Source organism: Salmo trutta, chromosome 5 (assembly GCF_901001165.1).
Source record: "Salmo trutta chromosome 5, fSalTru1.1, whole genome shotgun sequence".
NCBI lineage: Eukaryota > Metazoa > Chordata > Actinopteri > Salmoniformes > Salmonidae > Salmo > Salmo trutta.
Window position 1 is genome coordinate 60,431,197 of NC_042961.1, and position 18,883 is coordinate 60,450,079.

The window sequence follows — 18,883 nt, forward strand, 5'->3', positions numbered from 1 at the left end:
TACATATGGACAGTACCAAAACACATTATCTAATGATTCTGTCTCTTCACAGCTACATATGGACACTACCAAAACACATTATCTAATGATTCTGTCTCTTCACAGCTACATATGGACAGTACCAAAACACATTATCTAATGATTCTGTCTCTTCACAGCTACATATGGACACTACCAAAACACATTATCTAATGATTCTGTCTCTTCACAGCTACATATGGACACTACCAAAACACATTATCTAATGATTCTGTCTCTTCACAGCTACATCTGGACAATACCAAAACACATTATCTAATGATTCTGTCTCTTCACAGCTACATATGGACACTACCAAAACACATTATCTAATGATTCTGTCTCTTCACAGCTTCAGAGCTGGGATGGTTGTATCCAGCATACATTTAACATTCTATTGGTTGCAAGAATTTTGTATAATAATTCAAATTGAAAACTTCTAAGCTGTGAATCCAGCGTCGTATTGCGCATCAGTTCATAAACCAATACAAAAACAATGTTTTTAAAAAAAAATCAAATGGTATATTTGAGTTTAACATAATATTTGTTGTATTATTTGTTTAGTCTTTTCTGATGGATTAAACTGAAATTGCAAACAACTTTCTATGGCTTGTTTTAAAATAGCAATATTTTGGAGATTATTTCATTTTTAAATAACCGAAAGTGAGAGGTTGTAATCTGAATAAAGGGAAAAAGGCCATTCTTGAACATCAGGTGAGACATTCTTAATAATCTGCTAGAGAACCAGTTCGGATTTACACTACGGTCAAAAGTTTTAGAACACCTACTCATTCAAGCGTTTTTCTTTATTTTTACTATTTTCTACATTGTAGAATAGTAGTGAAGACATCAAAACTATGAAATAACACATATGGAATCATGTAGTAACCAAAAAAGTATTAAACAAATCAAAATATATTTTATATTTGCAATTCTTCAAATAGCCACCATTTGCCTTGATGACAGCTTTGCACACTCTTGGTATTCTCTCAACCAGCTTCATGAGGTAGTCACCTGGAATGCATTTCAATTAACAGTTAATTGAAAAAAAGGTCATTTGTGTAATTTCTTTCCTTCTTAATGAGTTTGAGCCAATCAGTTGTGTTGAATAACTGAAAGTGAGAGATTGTAATCTGAATAAAGGGAAAAAGGCCATTCTTGAACATCAGGTGAGACATTCTTAATAATCTGTTAGTGAGAGGTCTAATGCATTAATATTTTATCATTTCTGGCCCCCGAATTAAAATTCATTATATAAATAGGCCCGTTTATTTTTGTCTGGGTTGCCGTTCCAAATAAAATTGAATATTTTTGCATCTTCCCTCTCCTCGCCCCTACCTGGGGTCAAACCAGGGACCCTCTGCACACATCAACAACTGACACCCTTGAAGCATCGTTACCTATCGCTCCACAAAGCCGCAGCCCTTGCAGAGCAAGGGGAACAACTACTTCAAGGTCTCAGAGCGCGTGACGTCACCGATTGAAACACTATTAGCGTGCGCCCCGCTAACTTGCTAGCCATTTCACACCGGTTACACTCACCCTCCTTTTGACCTCCTCTTTTTCCGCAGCAACCAGTGTGTCACGTCTGCTCCCGCTCTTCCCTTCCCCTGGCGCTTGAGGGCGCCAGATTACCCTGCATCACATGTTCCTGCCATTTATCACTCACACCTGCCTTCCCTCGTCACTCGCATCAGCGTTATTGGACTCACCTGGACTCACTAATCACATGTTCATTTCCTCCCCTATATTTGTCTGTTCCCTGCTGCTGCATTGGTACATTAATTACATTTTATGAGCCCAAACCCAAAAAGCCCAAATGATTGTGATTCATATTTTTTTGTCTACCAGTACATAGCCTATGATAGGCTACCGCACATTACGCACAAGAGAAAAACATACAAGTTCATAGATGTAGCTAGCTATATGCTCTCTTGAATAAATAAATGAAACACGCTCCAGCAAGCGAATCTTTTTGAGTGTGGACTGTATTGCTGTATGGTATTATACTATATTATACTATATAGACTGGAATTACTCACCTCTTTCAAACTATGAAGCTGGGAGAGAACATGTGATGCTGGTGCAGTACATGTGGCGTACAAAGTTACAATTACAGACTTACAATTAAGCCTGTGGTCTGTAAAAGTTACAATTACATTTTATTAGAATGTTTAAATATAATTGGCCCTATTTAACATTTTAATGATTAGTAGGCTGACACATGCATAACTTTCATAATATTTCCCCTAATGTTGTGCGAAGTACATATTAATTAACCTACCTCCTTTCTCTATTGTTGCTTCATTCCTTCCTTGCGTTCGACAGCTAAATGAAATGTCTCGTCCTGATCTTCATCATTGTAATGACATGCTTGAATAAGGTGGCTTTTTTTTCATGAAGATCAAACCGTTACGGGTCTGAATAAATAACTGCTATAGGAAAGGAAAGGGAAAGGGGGATACCTAGTCAGTTGTACAACTGAATGCCCACAGCCTAATGCCAATCCCGCGTTCTCTTTTCTTTTAAACTCCCCGGCCGGTGCCGTGAATTCTATTGGCTGCTGTAGGCTATTTAACATTCAGCAAACAAGAGCTTTTCATCCTTCTTCCAATAGTCTATTAGTATAAGAATTGCTAAAAAGACATTCTTCCAGCAAGCTATTTTAGTCTAGCTTTTCCTGGGACTCCAAGAGCTAAGGAGCGTTTTTTTAAATTTTAGGCGAAAATTGAAAAAAATGGACCGATCCTTAAGAGGTTTTAAGCATGGTGGAGGCAATGTGATGGTCTGGGGTGTGCTTTGGTGGTGGTAAAGTGGGAGATTTGTACAGGGTAAAAGGGATCTTGAAGAAGGAAGGCTATCACTCCATTTTGCAACGCCATGCCATACCCTGTGGACGGCGCTTAATTGGAGCCAATTCCCTCCTACAACAGGACAACGACCCAAAGCACAGCTCCAAACGATGCAAGAACTATTTAGGGAAGAAGCAGTCAGCTGGTGTGTTGTCTATAATGGAGTGGCCAGCACAGTCACCGGATCTCAACCCTATTGAGCTGTTGTGGGAGCAGCTTGACCGTATGGTACGTAAGAAGTGCCCATCAAGCCAATCCAACTTGTGGGAGGTGCTTCGGGAAGCATGGGGTGAAATCTCTTCAGATTACCTCAACAAATTGACAACTAGAATGCCAAAGGTCTGCAAGGCTGTAATTGCTGCAAATGGAGGATTCTTTGACGAAAGCAAAGTTTGAAGGACACAATTATTATTTAAATTAAAAATCATTATTTATAACCTTGTCAACGTCTTGACTATATTTCCTATTCATTTAGAAACTCATTTCATGTATGTTTTCATGGAAAACAATAACATCTCTAAGTGACCCCAAACTTTTGAACAGTAGTGTATATATACACTCTTGGCATTCTCTCAACCAGCTTAATGAGATAGTCACCTGGAATGCATTTCAATTAACAGGAAAGTATTCAGACCTCTTGACTTTTTCCACATTTTGTTACATTATAGCCTTATTCTCAAATGGATTAAGTAACAAAAATTCCTCAGCAATCTACACACAATACCTCATAATGAGAAAGTGAAAACAGGTTGTTAGAAATTTGTGAAAATGGATTTAAAAAAAACAGAAATACCTTATTTACATAAGTATTCAGACACTTTGCTATGAGACTCGAAGTTGAGTTCAGGTGCATCTTGGGGGTGGGGAATGGAGGGGGAGATTTCTTTCAGGGGACTATGGGGTGGGGGTCTTGGATGGTTGGTGGCCTGGCGATTTGGAGCTTGGACCGGTGGCCGATGGGTCGCTGGTTCGGGTCCGATTTGTTGACGTGCCCTTGGGCGGGGCACTTGACCCTGGTTGCTCCTGTGGGTCTCTCTGGGTGGGAGTCTGTGGGTCTCTCTGGATGAGAGTCTGTGGGTCTCTCTAGATGGGAGTCTGTGGGTCTCTGGATGGGAGTCTGTGGGTCTCTCTGGATGAGAGTCTGTGGGTCTCTCTGGATGGGAGTCTGTGGGTCTCTCTGGATGGGAGTCTGTGGGTCTCTCTGGATGGGAGTCTGTGGGTCTCTCTGGGTGGGAGTCTGTGGGTCTCTCTGGATGGGAGCCTGTGGGTCTCTCTGGATGGGAGTCTGTGGGTCTCTCTAGATGGGAGTCTGTGGGTCTCTCTAGATGGGAGTCTGTGGGTCTCTCTAGATGAGAGTCTGTGGGCCTCTCTAGATGGGAGTCTGTGGGTCTCTCTAGATGGGAGTCTGTGGGTCTCTCTAGATGGGAGTCTGTGGGTCTCTCTAGATGGGAGTCTGTGGGTCTCTCTAGATGAGAGTCTGTGGGCCTCTCTAGATGGGAGTCTGTGGGATTCTCTGGATGAGAGTCTGTGGGTCTCTCTGGGTGGGAGTCTGTGGGTCTCTCTAGGTGGGAGTCTGTGGGTCTCTTGTCGTGGACGAATCAGAATTAGTTGGGTAACATAGATAATTATGATGTTTTATTAGTATAATATGCTTATTTGAGGTACTTGTCATTAGAAAGTGTCCATTGGACTCTGGTGTCTTTTCAGTTGCACGTCTCCCTTAGCTGGGGCTCAGACACTTGGGGCCCAGAGAGGGGAGAGGTCAGACTTGTCATCATGGGAATGTGTCTTTACCTATTTCTTAAACCATGTGAAGGGATGCGTGATTACTGGGGAACCAATGACTTGTCTCCACAATGTCTGTGAGCAAGTCACTCCCTCCTTTTCTTTATTGTGGGGAGGATTATGGCAGTAAATGGACCCTTGTATGTCCTCTCTTAGATCTCACACTTATCCTGTGATAATATATGGCCTAGAGGCTCACTCCCTCCAGTGAGCCTGTCCAGGAGTGGGGTCAAGAGGGGGTTTGCTTGAGATGGGAGTATCTAGAGTTGACAATTGATATATGCCATTGGATGAAATAGTTCTGTTCAATACCGTACCAGGGAGGGACGGTTCTAAGGAGACCAGATACTGGGCTATACCATTAATCCTGTTGACATAGCAGTTACTGTCTGATGTGTTTTATTGATATCTGTCATACAAAACTTAACCTTTGTGAACTGTTACTAAGTATCTGTGGTTTGTCAATGTACGTTGAAGGGGGTGTATCGTTGCTATAAAAGATCCCTGTAGCCATTCTGTAATGACCTTCCTGGTTCATTCGAGAGAATGCATTATTGGGGGTCAAGAACTTTTGCAAAAGTATTTTAATTAAGTATTAAAGATGTAGTTTTAACTCAGACTGGTGTGTTTGTAACTCCTCATTTGGTAATGCAGAAATTAGCCACCACACTCTCTAGATGAGAGTCTGTGGGTCTCTCTAGATGGGAGTCTGTGGGTCTCTCTGGGTGGGAGTCTGTGGGTCTCTCTGGATGGGAGTCTGTGGGTCTCTCTGGATGAGAGTCTGTGGGTCTCTCTAGATGGGAGTCTGTGGGTCTCTCTAGATGGGAGTCTGTGGGTCTCTCTGGATGAGAGTCTGTGGGTCTCTCTGGATGGGAGTCTGTGGGTCTCTAGATGGGAGTCTGTGGGTCTCTCTAGATGGGAGTCTGTGGGTCTCTCTAGATGGGAGTCTGTGGGTCTCTAGATGGGAGTCTGTGGGTCTCTCTGGGTGGGAGTCTGTGGGTCTCTCTGGGTGGGAGTCTGTGGGTCTCTCTGGATGGGAATCTGTGGGTCTCTCTGGATGGGAGTCTGTGGGTCTCTCTAGATGGGAGTCTGTGGGCCTCTCTGGATGGGAGTCTGTGGGTCTCTGGATGGGAGTCTGTGGGTCTCTGGATGGGAGTCTGTGGGTCTCTGGATGGGAGTCTGTGGGTCTCTGGATGGGAGTCTGCTAGTTGACTGAATATAATGTAAATGTTGAGCGACTTCACAGCAGGTAGATTGTATGTTTTAATATTCAATAATAAAAAAATACATATAGAAACAATAATAATGAGCTTCGATTTTATAGCCTCTGTCTCTTGCACAATATGCAAAATGTGCTCTGCTGGCCTCTCTCCTTAAAACTCTACAGCTGAAATAAATAACAAATCATCTTTACAGGTAAAAAACAAGGTAACCCCCTGAAAGCCAGATGGAGATATGTCAATTAGACGTGCATTTAGTCAATTAGACGTGCATTTAGTCAATTAGACGTGCATTTAGTCAATTAGACGTGCATTTAGTCCTTATATTACTGTAGCATATGTTGCAGCAAATGTAGGGACCACAATGGAAATAAGCCATTGACTTTACTGTGTAATCCCTGTCACTCTTAAAATTATTTGTGTATATATATTTTTTTACTGACAAATAAAATCAATCAATCTAAACTTGTGCAGCGGCCATTTGATGAATGGAAAGAGAGCTGTTACAAAACAACAAAAACGTTTCATGACATTCGGAGATTGTCAAGACAAGCTTTCTATACTGGGTAAGCCTAAAATAGGGAGGGATAGGTTTTCAGTTTGTCACGATTGACATAGCCTTATTTATTGTGGTGTTGAAAAATGCAAACCATGATATTGAAGTGCCCAAAGTTGATATGTTTTGTTAATTGGTTTTGTGGTGCATTGACACAGAAACCTGTTGGTGGAAAATTTGTTGCATATATTTCATATAATTATAAATGTGGCATCAAAATGTTGAAAATCTGATTTCCCCATAGCTGATCATTGTCTGCAGGCGGCTCTGATGGTGAAGTAATGAAACAGGAAGGGAGACCCTCAACCTTCTGGCCCATAGCCCTGCGTGGCATCGACTGTGCCACAAAAGCATGCTAGTTAGCCAACATCATTAGTCATCTATGGGCTATGTTGATATCCACATTTATAAAATGTAACTTGGCAAGTCTGTTAAGAACAAATTCTTGTTTACAATGACAGCCTACCCCGGCCAAGCTCTAAACCGGACAACGCTGTCCTAATTGTGCACCACCCTATGAGACTCCCAAGCATGGCCGGTTGTGATACAGCCTGGAATCAAACCAGGTCTGTAGTGACGCCTCCAGCACTGAGATGCAGTGCCTTAGACCGCTGTGCCACTCAGGAGCCCATGATCACAGGGTAGCTACTGTTATTTGAGGTCATGCACATTGTTTTGAAGTAATTATCAGAGGTGGGGGAGGGTGTTCCATGTATTTTACAGTACAAGGGGAGGGTCATGTGAAAAATATGTTTTATGTTGGGGAGGGGGCTGCATTTTTTTAATGACACCTTGATTCGGACCAGCCCCTTGTTAGTGGAAGTGTAGTTTAGTAGGATGGAGGCTCCTATAGCTGTATGGATCTGTAACTACCACAGATTAGTTTAGTAGGATGGAGGCTCCATAGCTGTATGGATCTGTAACTACCACAGTTTAGTTTAGTAGGATGGAGGCTCTATAGCTGTATGGATCTGCAACTGCCACAGTGTAGTTTAGTAGGATGGAGGCTCTATAGCTGTATGGATCTGTAACTACTACAGTTTAGTAGGATGGAGGCTCCTATAGCTGTATGGATCTGTAACTACCACAGTGTAGTTTAGTAGGATGGAGGCTCCATAGCTGTATAGATCTGTAACTACCACAGTTTAGTTTAGTAGGATGGAGGCTCCTATAGCTGTATGGATCTGTAACTACCACAGATTAGTTTAGTAGGATGGAGGCTCCTATAGCTGTATAGATCTGTAACTGCTACAGTGTAGTAGGATGGAGGCTCTATAGCTGTATAGATCTGTAACTGCTACAGTTTAGTAGGATGGAGGCTCCATAGCTGTATGGATCTGTAACTACCACAGATTAGTTTAGTAGGATGGAGGCTCCTATAGCTGTATGGATCTGTAACTACCACAGATTAGTTTAGTAGGATGGAGGCTCCTATAGCTGTATGGATCTGTAACTACCACAGATTAGTTTAGTAGGATGGAGGCTCCTATAGCTGTATAGATCTGTAACTGCTACAGTGTAGTAGGATGGAGGCTCTATAGCTGTATAGATCTGTAACTGCTACAGTTTAGTAGGATGGAGGCTCCATAGCTGTATGGATCTGTAACTACCACAGTGTAGTTTAGTAGGATGGAGGCTCTATAGCTGTATGGATCTGTAACTACCACAGTGTAGTTTAGTAGAATGGAGGCTCCATAGCTGTATAGATCTGTAACTACCACAGATTAGTTTAGTAGGATGGAGGCTCCTATAGCTGTATGGATTCATTCGAATTTCTTGCCGCGTTCTGAGAAATGTAGTTGAGCCGGAACTATTCTTCATGCCTACTTTATTCCGGGGGATTTTTTGTGTGCCGTACCCTCAAGCCGGAAGTTGTTGGTATCCATCAAATATTTCATACGTAGCTAGCTAACTAAATGGATGATTTATCGCCCATCTAATTGGGGTGCATTTATAACTAATGCCTTCCCCAAAAAGTCATAAATGAAGAAATTGGTGCCTCACAAGACCTAATACTAGTAACGACGTTATTCCCGGTAAGTGCCCATAGATGGCTAACGACGGTGGCTAACCTCTAAACCTGGCTAACGGACTAGGTAGCTAGCTAGCAATATCTCCCTGGCTCTCCAGCAAACAAGAATACATAGATAGTAGCTAGCTAGCTAACCGATAATGTAACGTTAGCTAGCTAATAACACAGCGAGACACCATAGCTACCTTTCGCTTATTTCGCCGTCTCATGAGTCAGTTGCCAGATTACTCATGACAACAAAGCAATTGGCTAAGCAGAAACAAACTAGTAATTGGTTTGCGTGTCTAGTGGTTGGCTTGTGTATTTCTTCTGACCAATTGGTTTTCTGTCCAATGTTGTGTGTGTGTGTGTGTGTGTGTGTGTGTGTAGCCGGCGGGTTGCCATGGCTACTAGGATGAAGTTAAAACTGAAGACTGTGTTTGTCCTCTACTTCATGGTCTCACTCATGGGCCTCATCTACGCTCTCATGCAGCTTGGTAAGACTGTCTATCTCTCCTTTCCTTGTCTTCTCTTTCCTCGTCACCTTTACTTGTATCCTGTCCGCATCTCTCTTGGTTCCTTTCCCCTGTCTCCTCTCTGTGTCTCCTCTCCTTTGTTATCACTGACAGTCCTATGAAGTCCTCATAGATTAGTAGTCTCAAAGGAATGTATCACAAGTCGTTATTGAGACAATCGTTGTTTGGTGAACATAGTCCTAACCAGAGCCATACCTTTACAAATATGATGTATAAATATATGGCTTTGGTCCTAACTAGACTTTACTTTCATGAGATGTAGTGCACTGAATAGGAGACAGGAATTGGGCTGCATTTAAATTGACTGAATGGGAGACAGGAATTGGGCTGCATTTCAATTGACACCTTAACTGACTGTATAACCTGTTTCTGTCCCCAGGCCAGCGCTGTGACTGTGCAGAGCATGACATGCCCAAGGACCGTACTATCTCTCGTCTGCGGGGGGAACTGCATCGGCTGCAGGAGCAAATGCGGAAGGCTGAGCCCACCAAACCCCCCCAGAAACTAGCAGTGAAACCGTCCCAACCCACCATCTACGTCATCACACCAACCTACACCAGGTAGGAAGATGGACGGAGAGAGAGAGACCCACACACTTTCTCTACCACCTGTTGTCTCTTCACTCTCTCTTTCCTTTCCTCGCACCATCTCTAACATTCTGTCCATCCCTTTCTCTAGGTTTGTCCAGAAAGCAGAGTTAACCCGGCTTGCCCAGACGTTCCTCCATGTCCCTCAGCTCCACTGGATCCTGGTGGAAGACTCTCCCCATAAAACCCCTCTGGTCTCTGGGTTCCTGGCCTCCAGCGGCCTGGCCTACACACACCTCCACACCCCCACGCCACGCGACCGCAAACTACAGGAGGTGGGTTCAGATCCGGTCGCTGACCAGGCTCACTATTTTGCATGTCAGTCGTCTGCCAGACCTCACAATGCCTAGATAGCTAACTGCATAATATAAAGAAATCTGATGCACATCCTTATTTACTCACTTACAAACTCCTACAGGGTCTACATTTAAATTAAAACAAAGAATTAATACAATTACTATATTGATTTGATGGATTTATCATTTGATTTATTGATTGGTTATTCCCCCAGGGTGACCCTAGCTGGTTGAAGCCCCGCGGGGCGGAGCAGAGGAACGAGGGGCTACGGTGGCTGAGAGAGGACAGGAGGGGGCAGCCTGGAGCAGACACACAGCTGGGGGTAGTCTACTTCGCTGATGACGACAACACATACAGCCTAAAGCTCTTTGAGGAGGTAGGAGACAGACACAATGATCTGGCATCTTCTAGCTCTTTAACCCTGGGGGCTGTGCCAGCTAATTGTCCTAAATATTCTGATTTAACTTCCTCTTTTCAAGAAATAAACTTGACAACCAACAAGACATATTAAAGTTTAGCTTTCAAAATGAACCACAAAATTTTATATATATATTTTTTTTTTACCCCTTTTTTCTCCCCAATTTTGTGGTATCCAATTGGTAGTTACTGTCTTGTCTCATCGCTGCAACTCCCGTACGGGAGAGAGGCGAAGGTCGAGAGCCGTGCTTCCTCCGAAACACAACCCAACCAAGCTGCACTGCTTCTTGACACAATTCCCGCTTAACCCGGAAAAAAGCCACACCAATGTGTCGGAGGAAAGACCGTACACCTGGCGACCGTGTCAGCGTGCACGGCGCCCGGCCCGCCACAGGAGTCGCTAGAGAACGATGGGACAAGGACATCCCTGCCGGCCTAACCCTCCCTTAACCCGGACGATGCTGGGACAATTGTGCACCGCCCCATGGGTCTCCTGGTCGCGGCCGGCTGCAACAGAGCCTGGACTCGAACCAGGACTTCTAGTGGCCACTCGGGATGCCATGAACCACAAAATTAAGAGCTATATCTAAGTGTTATATCACCCATTGGTGTGGCTCATTCTTGTTGACTAGTTTAAAACTTGACTGTAACATCTCTCTCTAGATGTGTGGTACCCAGCGTGTCTCTGTAACATCTCTCTAGATGTGTGGTACCCAGCGTGTCTCTGTAACATCTCTCTCTAGATGTGTGGTACCCAGCGTGTCTCTGTAACATCTCTCTCTAGATGTGTGGTACCCAGCGTGTCTCTAACATCTCTCTAGATGTGTGGTACCCAGCGTGTCTCTGTAACATCTCTCTCTAGATGTGTGGTACCCAGCGTGTCTCTGTAACATCTCTCTCTAGATGTGTGGTACCCAGCGTGTCTCTGTAACATCTCTCTAGATGTGTGGTACCCAGCGTGTCTCTGTAACATCTCTCTCTCTAGATGTGTGGTACCCAGCGTGTCTCTAACATCTCTCTCTAGATGTGTGGTACCCAGCGTGTCTCTGTAACATCTCTCTAGATGTGTGGTACCCAGCGTGTCTCTCTAACATCTCTCTCTAGATGTGTGGTACCCAGCGTGTCTCTGTAACATCTCTCTAGATGTGTGGTACCCAGCGTGTCTCTGTAACATCTCTCTCTCTAGATGTGTGGTACCCAGCGTGTCTCTGTAACATCTCTCTCTAGATGTGTGGTACCCAGCGTGTCTCTGTAACATCTCTCTAGATGTGTGGTACCCAGCGTGTCTCTGTAACATCTCTCTCTAGATGTGTGGTACCCAGCGTGTCTCTGTAACATCTCTCTCTAGATGTGTGGTACCCAGCGTGTCTCTGTAACATCTCTCTAGATGTGTGGTACCCAGCGCGTCTCTGTAACATCTCTCTCTAGATGTGTGGTACCCAGCGTGTCTCTGTAACATCTCTCTAGATGTGTGGTACCCAGCGTGTCTCTGTAACACCTCTCTCTAGATGTGTGGTACCCAGCGTGTCTCTGTAACATCTCTCTCTAGATGTGTGGTACCCAGCGTGTCTCTAACATCTCTCTCTCTAGATGTGTGGTACCCAGCGTGTCTCTGTAACATCTCTCTAGATGTGTGGTACCCAGCGTGTCTCTGTAACACCTCTCTCTCTAGATGTGTGGTACCCAGCGTGTCTCTGTAACATCTCTCTAGATGTGTGGTACCCAGCGTGTCTCTAACATCTCTCTCTAGATGTGTGGTACCCAGCGTGTCTCTGTAACATCTCTCTAGATGTGTGGTACCCAGCGTGTCTCTGTAACATCTCTCTCTAGATGTGTGGTACCCAGCGTGTCTCTAACATCTCTCTCTCTAGATGTGTGGTACCCAGCGTGTCTCTAACATCTCTCTCTCTAGATGTGTGGTACCCAGCGTGTCTCTGTAACACCTCTCTCTCTAGATGTGTGGTACCCAGCGTGTCTCTGTAACATCTCTCTAGATGTGTGGTACCCAGCGTGTCTCTGTAACACCTCTCTCTCTAGATGTGTGGTACCCAGCGTGTCTCTGTAACATCTCTCTAGATGTGTGGTACCCAGCGTGTCTCTGTAACATCTCTCTAGATGCGTGGTACCCAGCGTGTCTCTGTAACATCTCTCTCTAGATGTGTGGTACCCAGCGTGTCTCTAACATCTCTCTCTAGATGTGTGGTACCCAGCGTGTCTCTGTAACATCTCTCTAGATGTGTGGTACCCAGCGTGTCTCTGTAACATCTCTCTAGATGCGTGGTACCCAGCGTGTCTCTGTGTGGCCAGTCGGCCTGGTGGGAGGGATGAGATATGAGAGACCTGTGGTCGAGGCGGGGAAGGTTGTACGCTTCCATACTGGCTGGCGCCCCAGCCGCCCCTTCCCATTGGACATGGCTGGCTTCGCCGTGTCGCTCAAGCTGGTGATAGCCAATCAGGACGCATGTTTCGACGGCGACGCACCGATGGGGTTCCTGGAAAGCAGCTTCCTGCAGGGATTGGTTACCATGGACGAACTGGAACCGAAGGCGGAGAATTGTACCAAGGTGTGTGTGTGTGTGGGGGGGGGGGGGGGGGGGGAAGATATAATAGAATAGTGGTGTTGAACTGGTGATGTTGGTGGTGGTTTGGGGGGGGATGTTTTTGGGGGGGATGTTGGTGGTGGTGTTTGGGGGGGGATGTTGGTGGTGTGGGGGGGGTGTTGGTGTTGATGGTGGTGTATGGGGGGGTATGTTGGTGGTGGTGTTTGGGGGGGTGTTGATGGTGTATGTTGATGGTGTATGGGGGGGGGTGTTGATGGTGTATGGGGGGGATGTTGATGGTGTATGGGGAGGATGTTGGTGGTGGTGTTTGGGGGGGTGTTAATGGTGTATGTTGATGGTGTATGTTGATGGTGTATGGGGGCATGTTTTTGAGTCACGTGTATGTTTGTGATTGACAGGTGTTGGTGTGGCACACGCGGACAGAGAAGCCCAAGATGAAGCGAGAGGAAGCACTTCAGAAACAAGGCCTGGGTTCTGATACTGCTGTGGAGGTGTGAGGACCAGACACCACATACAACTACACACACACACACCAACTGCACACACACACACCTACACACACTACATCTGCTTTAAAACGTTCCATGCGTCTGAAAAAGGCTCCCTGTATAGTGCAATACTTTTGTCCAGAGCCCTATGGGTCTCTAGCTGTAAGGGTTCATTTAATGGGTCTCTAGCTGTAAGGGTTCATTAAATGGGTCTCTCTAGCTGTAAGGGTTCATTTAATGGGTCTCTAGCTGTAAGGGTTCATTTACATTTACATTTACATTTAAGTCATTTAGCAGACGCTCTTATCCAGAGCGACTTACATTTAATGGGTCTCTAGCTGTAAGGGTTCACTTAATGGGTCTCTAGCTGTAAGGGTTCACTTAATGGGTCTCTAGCTGTAAGGGATCATTTAATGGGTCTCTCTAGCTGTAAGGGTTCATTTAATGGGTCTCTCTAGTTGTAAGGGTTCATTTAATGGGTCTCTTTAGCTGTAAGGGTTCACTTTATGGGTCTCTAGCTGTAAGGGTTCATTTAATGGGTCTCTAGCTGTAAGGGTTCATTTAATGGGTCTCTCTAGCTGTAAGGGTTCATTTAATGGGTCTCTCTAGCTGTAAGGGTTCATTTAATGGGTCTCTTTAGCTGTAAGGGTTCATTTAATGGGTCTCTTTAGCTGTAAGGGTTCACTTTATGGGTCTCTTTAGCTGTAAGGGTTCACTTAACTCAAGAATCGGACCCTTTTTTTTTCAATTTTCGCCTAAAATAACATACCCAAATCTAACTGCCTGTAGCTCAGGACCTGAAGCAAGGATTTGCATTTTCTTGGTACCATTTGAAAGGAAACACTTTGAAGTTTGTGGAAATGTGAAAGTAATGTAGGAGAATATAACACATTAGATCTGGTAAAAGATAATAAAAACAACCGTTTTTTTTTGGTACCATCTTTGAAATGCAAGAGAAAGGCCATAATGTATTATTCCAGCACAGGTGCAGTTTAGGTATTGGCCACTAGATGGCAGCAGTGTATGTGCAACGTTTTAGTCTGATTGCATTTCTGTTCAAAATTTTGTATCAAGACTGCCCAAATGTGCCTAATTTGTTTATTAATAACTTTATATGTTCAAAACTGTGCACTCTCCTCAAAACAATAGCATGGTATTATTTCACTGTAATAGCTACTGTAAATTGGACAGTGCAGTTAAGATTAACAAGAATTTAAACTTTCTGCCCATATCAGATATGTCTATGTCCTGGGAAATGTTCTTGTTACTTACAACCTCATGCTAATCGCATTAGCCTACGTTAGCTCAACCGTCCCGCAGGGGACCGGTCTCTCAAGCTGTAAGGGTTTCCCAAACCCCCCCACGTTTAGGATTTTGCCCTAGCTGATTTTTAAATAACCAACATCACTAAGCTTTGGTTATTTGAATCAGCTGTGTAGATGTTAGGGCAAAAACCAAAAGGTGCACCCAGGGGAGGGGGGGGGTTGGGAAACCCTGTTCCAGCTAGCTGTACTATGCTGATGCTGTATATGGAACTAACAAGATATTCTTAGTGGTACACTATCCTCTATATGTGTTTACGGAATAGGGTGGCATTTAGGATGCAGACACAATGTACATAATGTAAGATATTATCTGAAGGCTGTTTTTAAGACCAGTCAACCTATTTAAATTTGTCGTAACTGTGAATGTGTTTTGTTTGTGTATGTAGTTCCAGTTAAAAGTTTGGACACAGCTACTTTTTTTAAAAGGTACTTTTCTACATTGTAGAATAATAGTGAAGACATCAAAACTACAAAAGAACACAAATGGAATCATGTAGTAAGCAAAAAAGTGTTAAATAATTCTAAATATATTTTAGATTCTTCAAAGTAGCCACCCTTTGCCTTGATGACAGCTTTGCACACTCTTGGTATTCTCTCAACCAGCTTCATGAGGTAGTCACCTGGAATTAATTTCAATTAACAGGTGTGTCTTGTTGAAAGTTAATCTGTGGAATTTCTTTCCTTAAAGTGTTTGAGCCAATCAGTTGTGTTGTGACTAGGTAGGGGTGCTATACAGAAGATAGCCCAATTTGGTTAAAGATCAAGTCCATATTAGGGCAAGAACAGCTCAAATAAGCGACGTTTTTTGAAGTGCAGTCGCAAAAACCATCAAGCGCTGTGATGAAACTGGCTCTCATGAGGACCACCACAGGAAAGGAAGACCCAGGGTTACCTCTGCTGCAGAGGATACGTTCATTAGAGTTACCAGCCTGATTCACGCAGCCCAAATAAATTCTTCACAGAGTTCAAAGGAGGCGTGAATCAGGCCTCCATGGTCAAATTGCTGCAAAGAAACCACAACTAAAGGAAACCAATAATAAGAAACACGAGCAATGGACATTAGACCAGTGGGAATCTGTCCAAATTTGAGATTTTTGATTCCAACCGCCATGTCTTTGTGAGACGCAGAATAGGTGAATGGATCTCTGCATGTGTGGTTCCCACCATGAAGTTTGGAGGAGGATGTGTTAAGGTGTCGGGATGCTTTTTCTGGTGACACGGTCAGTGATTTATTTAGAATTCAAGGCACACTTAACCAGCATGGCTACCACAGCATTCTGCAGCGATATGCCATCGCATCTGGTTTGCGCTTAGTGGGACTATCATTTGTTTTTCAACAGGACAATGACCCAACACACCTCCAGGCTGTATAAGGGCTATTTTACCAAGAAGGAGAGTGATGGAGCGCTGCATCAGATGACCTGACCTCCACAATCACCAGACCTCAACCCAATTGAGATGGTTTGGGATGAGTTGGATGGACTGCAGAGTGAAGGAAAAGCAGCATGTGAGAACTCCTTCAAGACTGTTGGAAAACCATTCCAGGTGAAACTGGTTGAGAGAATTCCAAGAGTGTGCAAAGCTGTCATCAAGGCAAAGGGTGCCTACTTTGAAGAATCTCAAATATATTTAGAATTATTTAACACTTTTTTTTTTTATATATATATATATATATATAAATAATATTTTGATTTGTTTAGCACTTTTTTTGGTTACAACATGATTCCATATGTATTATTTCATAGTGTTGATGTCTTCACTAGTATTCTACAATGTAGAAAATAGTAAAAATAAAGAAAAACCCTTGAATGAGTAGGTGTGTCCAAACTTTTGACTGGTACTGTATGTATACTGAGTGGCGTGTGTGTGTGTGTGTGTGTGTGTGTGAGTACTTGGGTAGCAGAATTCTGGGAACTTTCTCCAAATCCCCAGAAGTCCCAGTTGAAAGATAACCGAGCATGAGTCGGGAACAAGCATGAAATCTGGAATCTTCTAACCAGGATTTTCTGGAAAACTGTAGTTTAGCCACCGTGTGTAATAGTAGAGTACTTGGCAGTAGATAATGATACTAAATGGTTGTATTGTGGTGCCTGTTGAATCTGTCTGTAAGAACGTTATTAAGTGTGTACCAAATGGCATCCTATTCCTTTTATAGTGCACTACTTTTGACCCATGGTCTATAGGGCTCTCCAAAGTAGTGCACTATATACAATATATAGGTTGTCATTTGGGAAACAGTCTCAGTATTATGTGGCCGTTGTCTTAATTGTCCCTGCCTTGAAAATAAATACATCATTTATTTAATCATGAAAATAAACATTTTGTTGTTTGTGAAATTCTTCGTGCCGTTTTTGTCTCCTTCAGAGGAAGTTCAGTAAATGACCGCATGTGTCTGGCTTTTTGTCCAGGTTCACTGAACGGAGGCATTTTATTAGGCTAGTGTCAGCGACTGTGAAAGACCACTAACCCACCTGTTCTCTGTGTGACTCCCATTATAGAGAATAAAGACTAAGTAGTGCCAATGATGAGCTGTCACTGTGGTGACGGCGGCGAGCTGTCTGCTGGAGGGCAACTTTCTTCGTCTGTGTGTCACTCCCTCTTTCTTTTTTGTCTCTGACTGCCTTCTTTACCCTGCTTGTCTCTCTTCCTCTCTGTCTTTTGCATAGTAAGGACCTATCTTTAACACCCAGTAGGCACACAGTCTGTATGACCATGATGGTAAACCCTGTTCATTGGGTCCCAAATGATGGCCCCCTATTTACTATCATTTGAAACGATACAATGACTGAGGTTAAAGTGTAGACCGTCAGTTTTAATCTGAGGGTATTGTAGTGATGAGTGATGAGTGAGAAAGTTAGACGCACAAATATCATACCCCCAAGACATGCTAACCTCTCACCATTACAATAACAGGGGAGGTTAGCATACCCCCAAGACATGCTAACCTCTCACCATTACAATAACAGGGGAGGTTAGCATACCCCCAAGACATGCTAACCTCTCACCATTACAATAACAGGGGAGGTTAGCATACCCCCAAGACATGCTAACCTCTCACCATTACAATAACAGGGGAGGTTAGCATACCCCCAAGACATGCTAACCTCTCACCATTACAATAACAGGGTAAACTGTGACAGGTAAAATTATAAATGCGACCTGCTTTATCTCCTAAGGCAGGGCTCTCCAACCCTGTTCCTGGAGAGCTACCCTCCTGTAGGTTTTCACTCCAACCCTGTTCCTGGAGAGCCACCCTCCTGTAGGTTTTCACTCCAACCCTGTTCCTGGAGAGCTACCCTCCTGTAGGTTTTCACTCCAACCCTGTTCCTGGAGAGCTACCCTCCTGTAGGTTTTCTCTCCAACCCTGTTCCTGGAGAGCTACCCTCCTGTAGGTTCTCTCCAACCCCAGTTGTAACTAACCTGATTCAGTTTATCAACCAGCTAATTTTTAGAATCAGGTGTGCTAGATTAGGGTTGGAGCGAAAACCTACAGGAAGGTATCTCTCCAGGAACAGGGTTGGAGGTAAAACCTACAGGAAGGTATCTCTCCAGGAACAGGGTTGGAGTTAAAACCTACAGGAGGGTATCTCTCCAGGAACAGGGTTGGAGGTAAAACCTACAGGAAGGTATCTCTCCAGGAACAGGGTTGGAGTTAAAACCTACAGGAGGGTATCTCTCCAGGAACAGGGTTGGAGAGCCCTGTCCTAAGGTACTGTATTGCACAAGTTGACTGCAGGTAATAACTTAAAAAGTACCTACAAATATTGAAATGTATTGAAAAACTTCAAATAAATAGTTTTGACAGTATTGAAAATTGATCCTGTGGCTTTTTCCAAATACCCCTGTATATAGTGTATACAGTATACCGCCGAAGCCTGGTATGATATTTGTGCATTAAACTTTCTCACTCATCATTATTCACAATTCATTCAGGATTATCCATAATCATGCTAGTGTTTAGAAACATTATATTCTTATTTACAAAAAAAGTGACTCAAATGTTACAATACATTATTTACTTTTTCATTTCAATTGGGCACAAAATAATCTGAAACGCAACCAAAACAAACAGCAAATAGATCCCAGAAATGTGTAGAATCACAAGCTTGATGTAGTCATTGAGTGCTATGAATATGGGACCAAATACTTCACTTGGTTAAAGAAGATTGTGATGAATAAAAAAGTATAAAATGTTCATTTAAGGACCAAAAAATTGACAGCTTTGCCATA

The 18,883-nt window shown here is 43.6% G+C and overlaps 3 protein-coding genes across 3 annotated transcripts in view; 2 read left to right on the top strand and 1 right to left on the bottom strand.

Annotated features, from left to right (window-relative positions):
• The window catches only part of LOC115194677 (zinc finger protein 37-like), a 1,069,572-nt gene that overhangs the window by 423,258 nt on the left and 627,431 nt on the right, over positions 1-18,883 (bottom strand). The window lies entirely within an intron of this gene.
• The window catches only part of LOC115194676 (gastrula zinc finger protein XlCGF26.1-like), a 900,659-nt gene that overhangs the window by 315,038 nt on the left and 566,738 nt on the right, over positions 1-18,883 (top strand). The window lies entirely within an intron of this gene.
• Positions 8,289-14,071, top strand: b3gat3 (beta-1,3-glucuronyltransferase 3 (glucuronosyltransferase I)). The gene is made up of 7 exons (XM_029754596.1): positions 8,289-8,467; positions 8,833-8,939; positions 9,358-9,538; positions 9,657-9,840; positions 10,077-10,238; positions 12,553-12,843; positions 13,239-14,071. The coding sequence occupies exons 2-7, from the start codon at positions 8,846-8,848 to the stop codon at positions 13,335-13,337; spliced, it is 1,011 nt and encodes a 336-aa protein (XP_029610456.1). The 5' UTR covers positions 8,289-8,467; positions 8,833-8,845; the 3' UTR covers positions 13,338-14,071.

Bases quoted from the DNA above. Each gene is read 5' to 3' on its own strand.
- b3gat3 (XM_029754596.1), top strand. From the start codon at position 8,846: ATGGCTACTAGGATGAAGTTAAAACTGAAGACTGTGTTTGTCCTCTAC. The intron at 9,539-9,656 runs GTAGGAAGATGG...CCCTTTCTCTAG, and splicing joins ATCACACCAACCTACACCAG to GTTTGTCCAGAAAGCAGAGT. The intron at 12,844-13,238 runs GTGTGTGTGTGT...TGTGATTGACAG, and splicing joins AGGCGGAGAATTGTACCAAG to GTGTTGGTGTGGCACACGCG.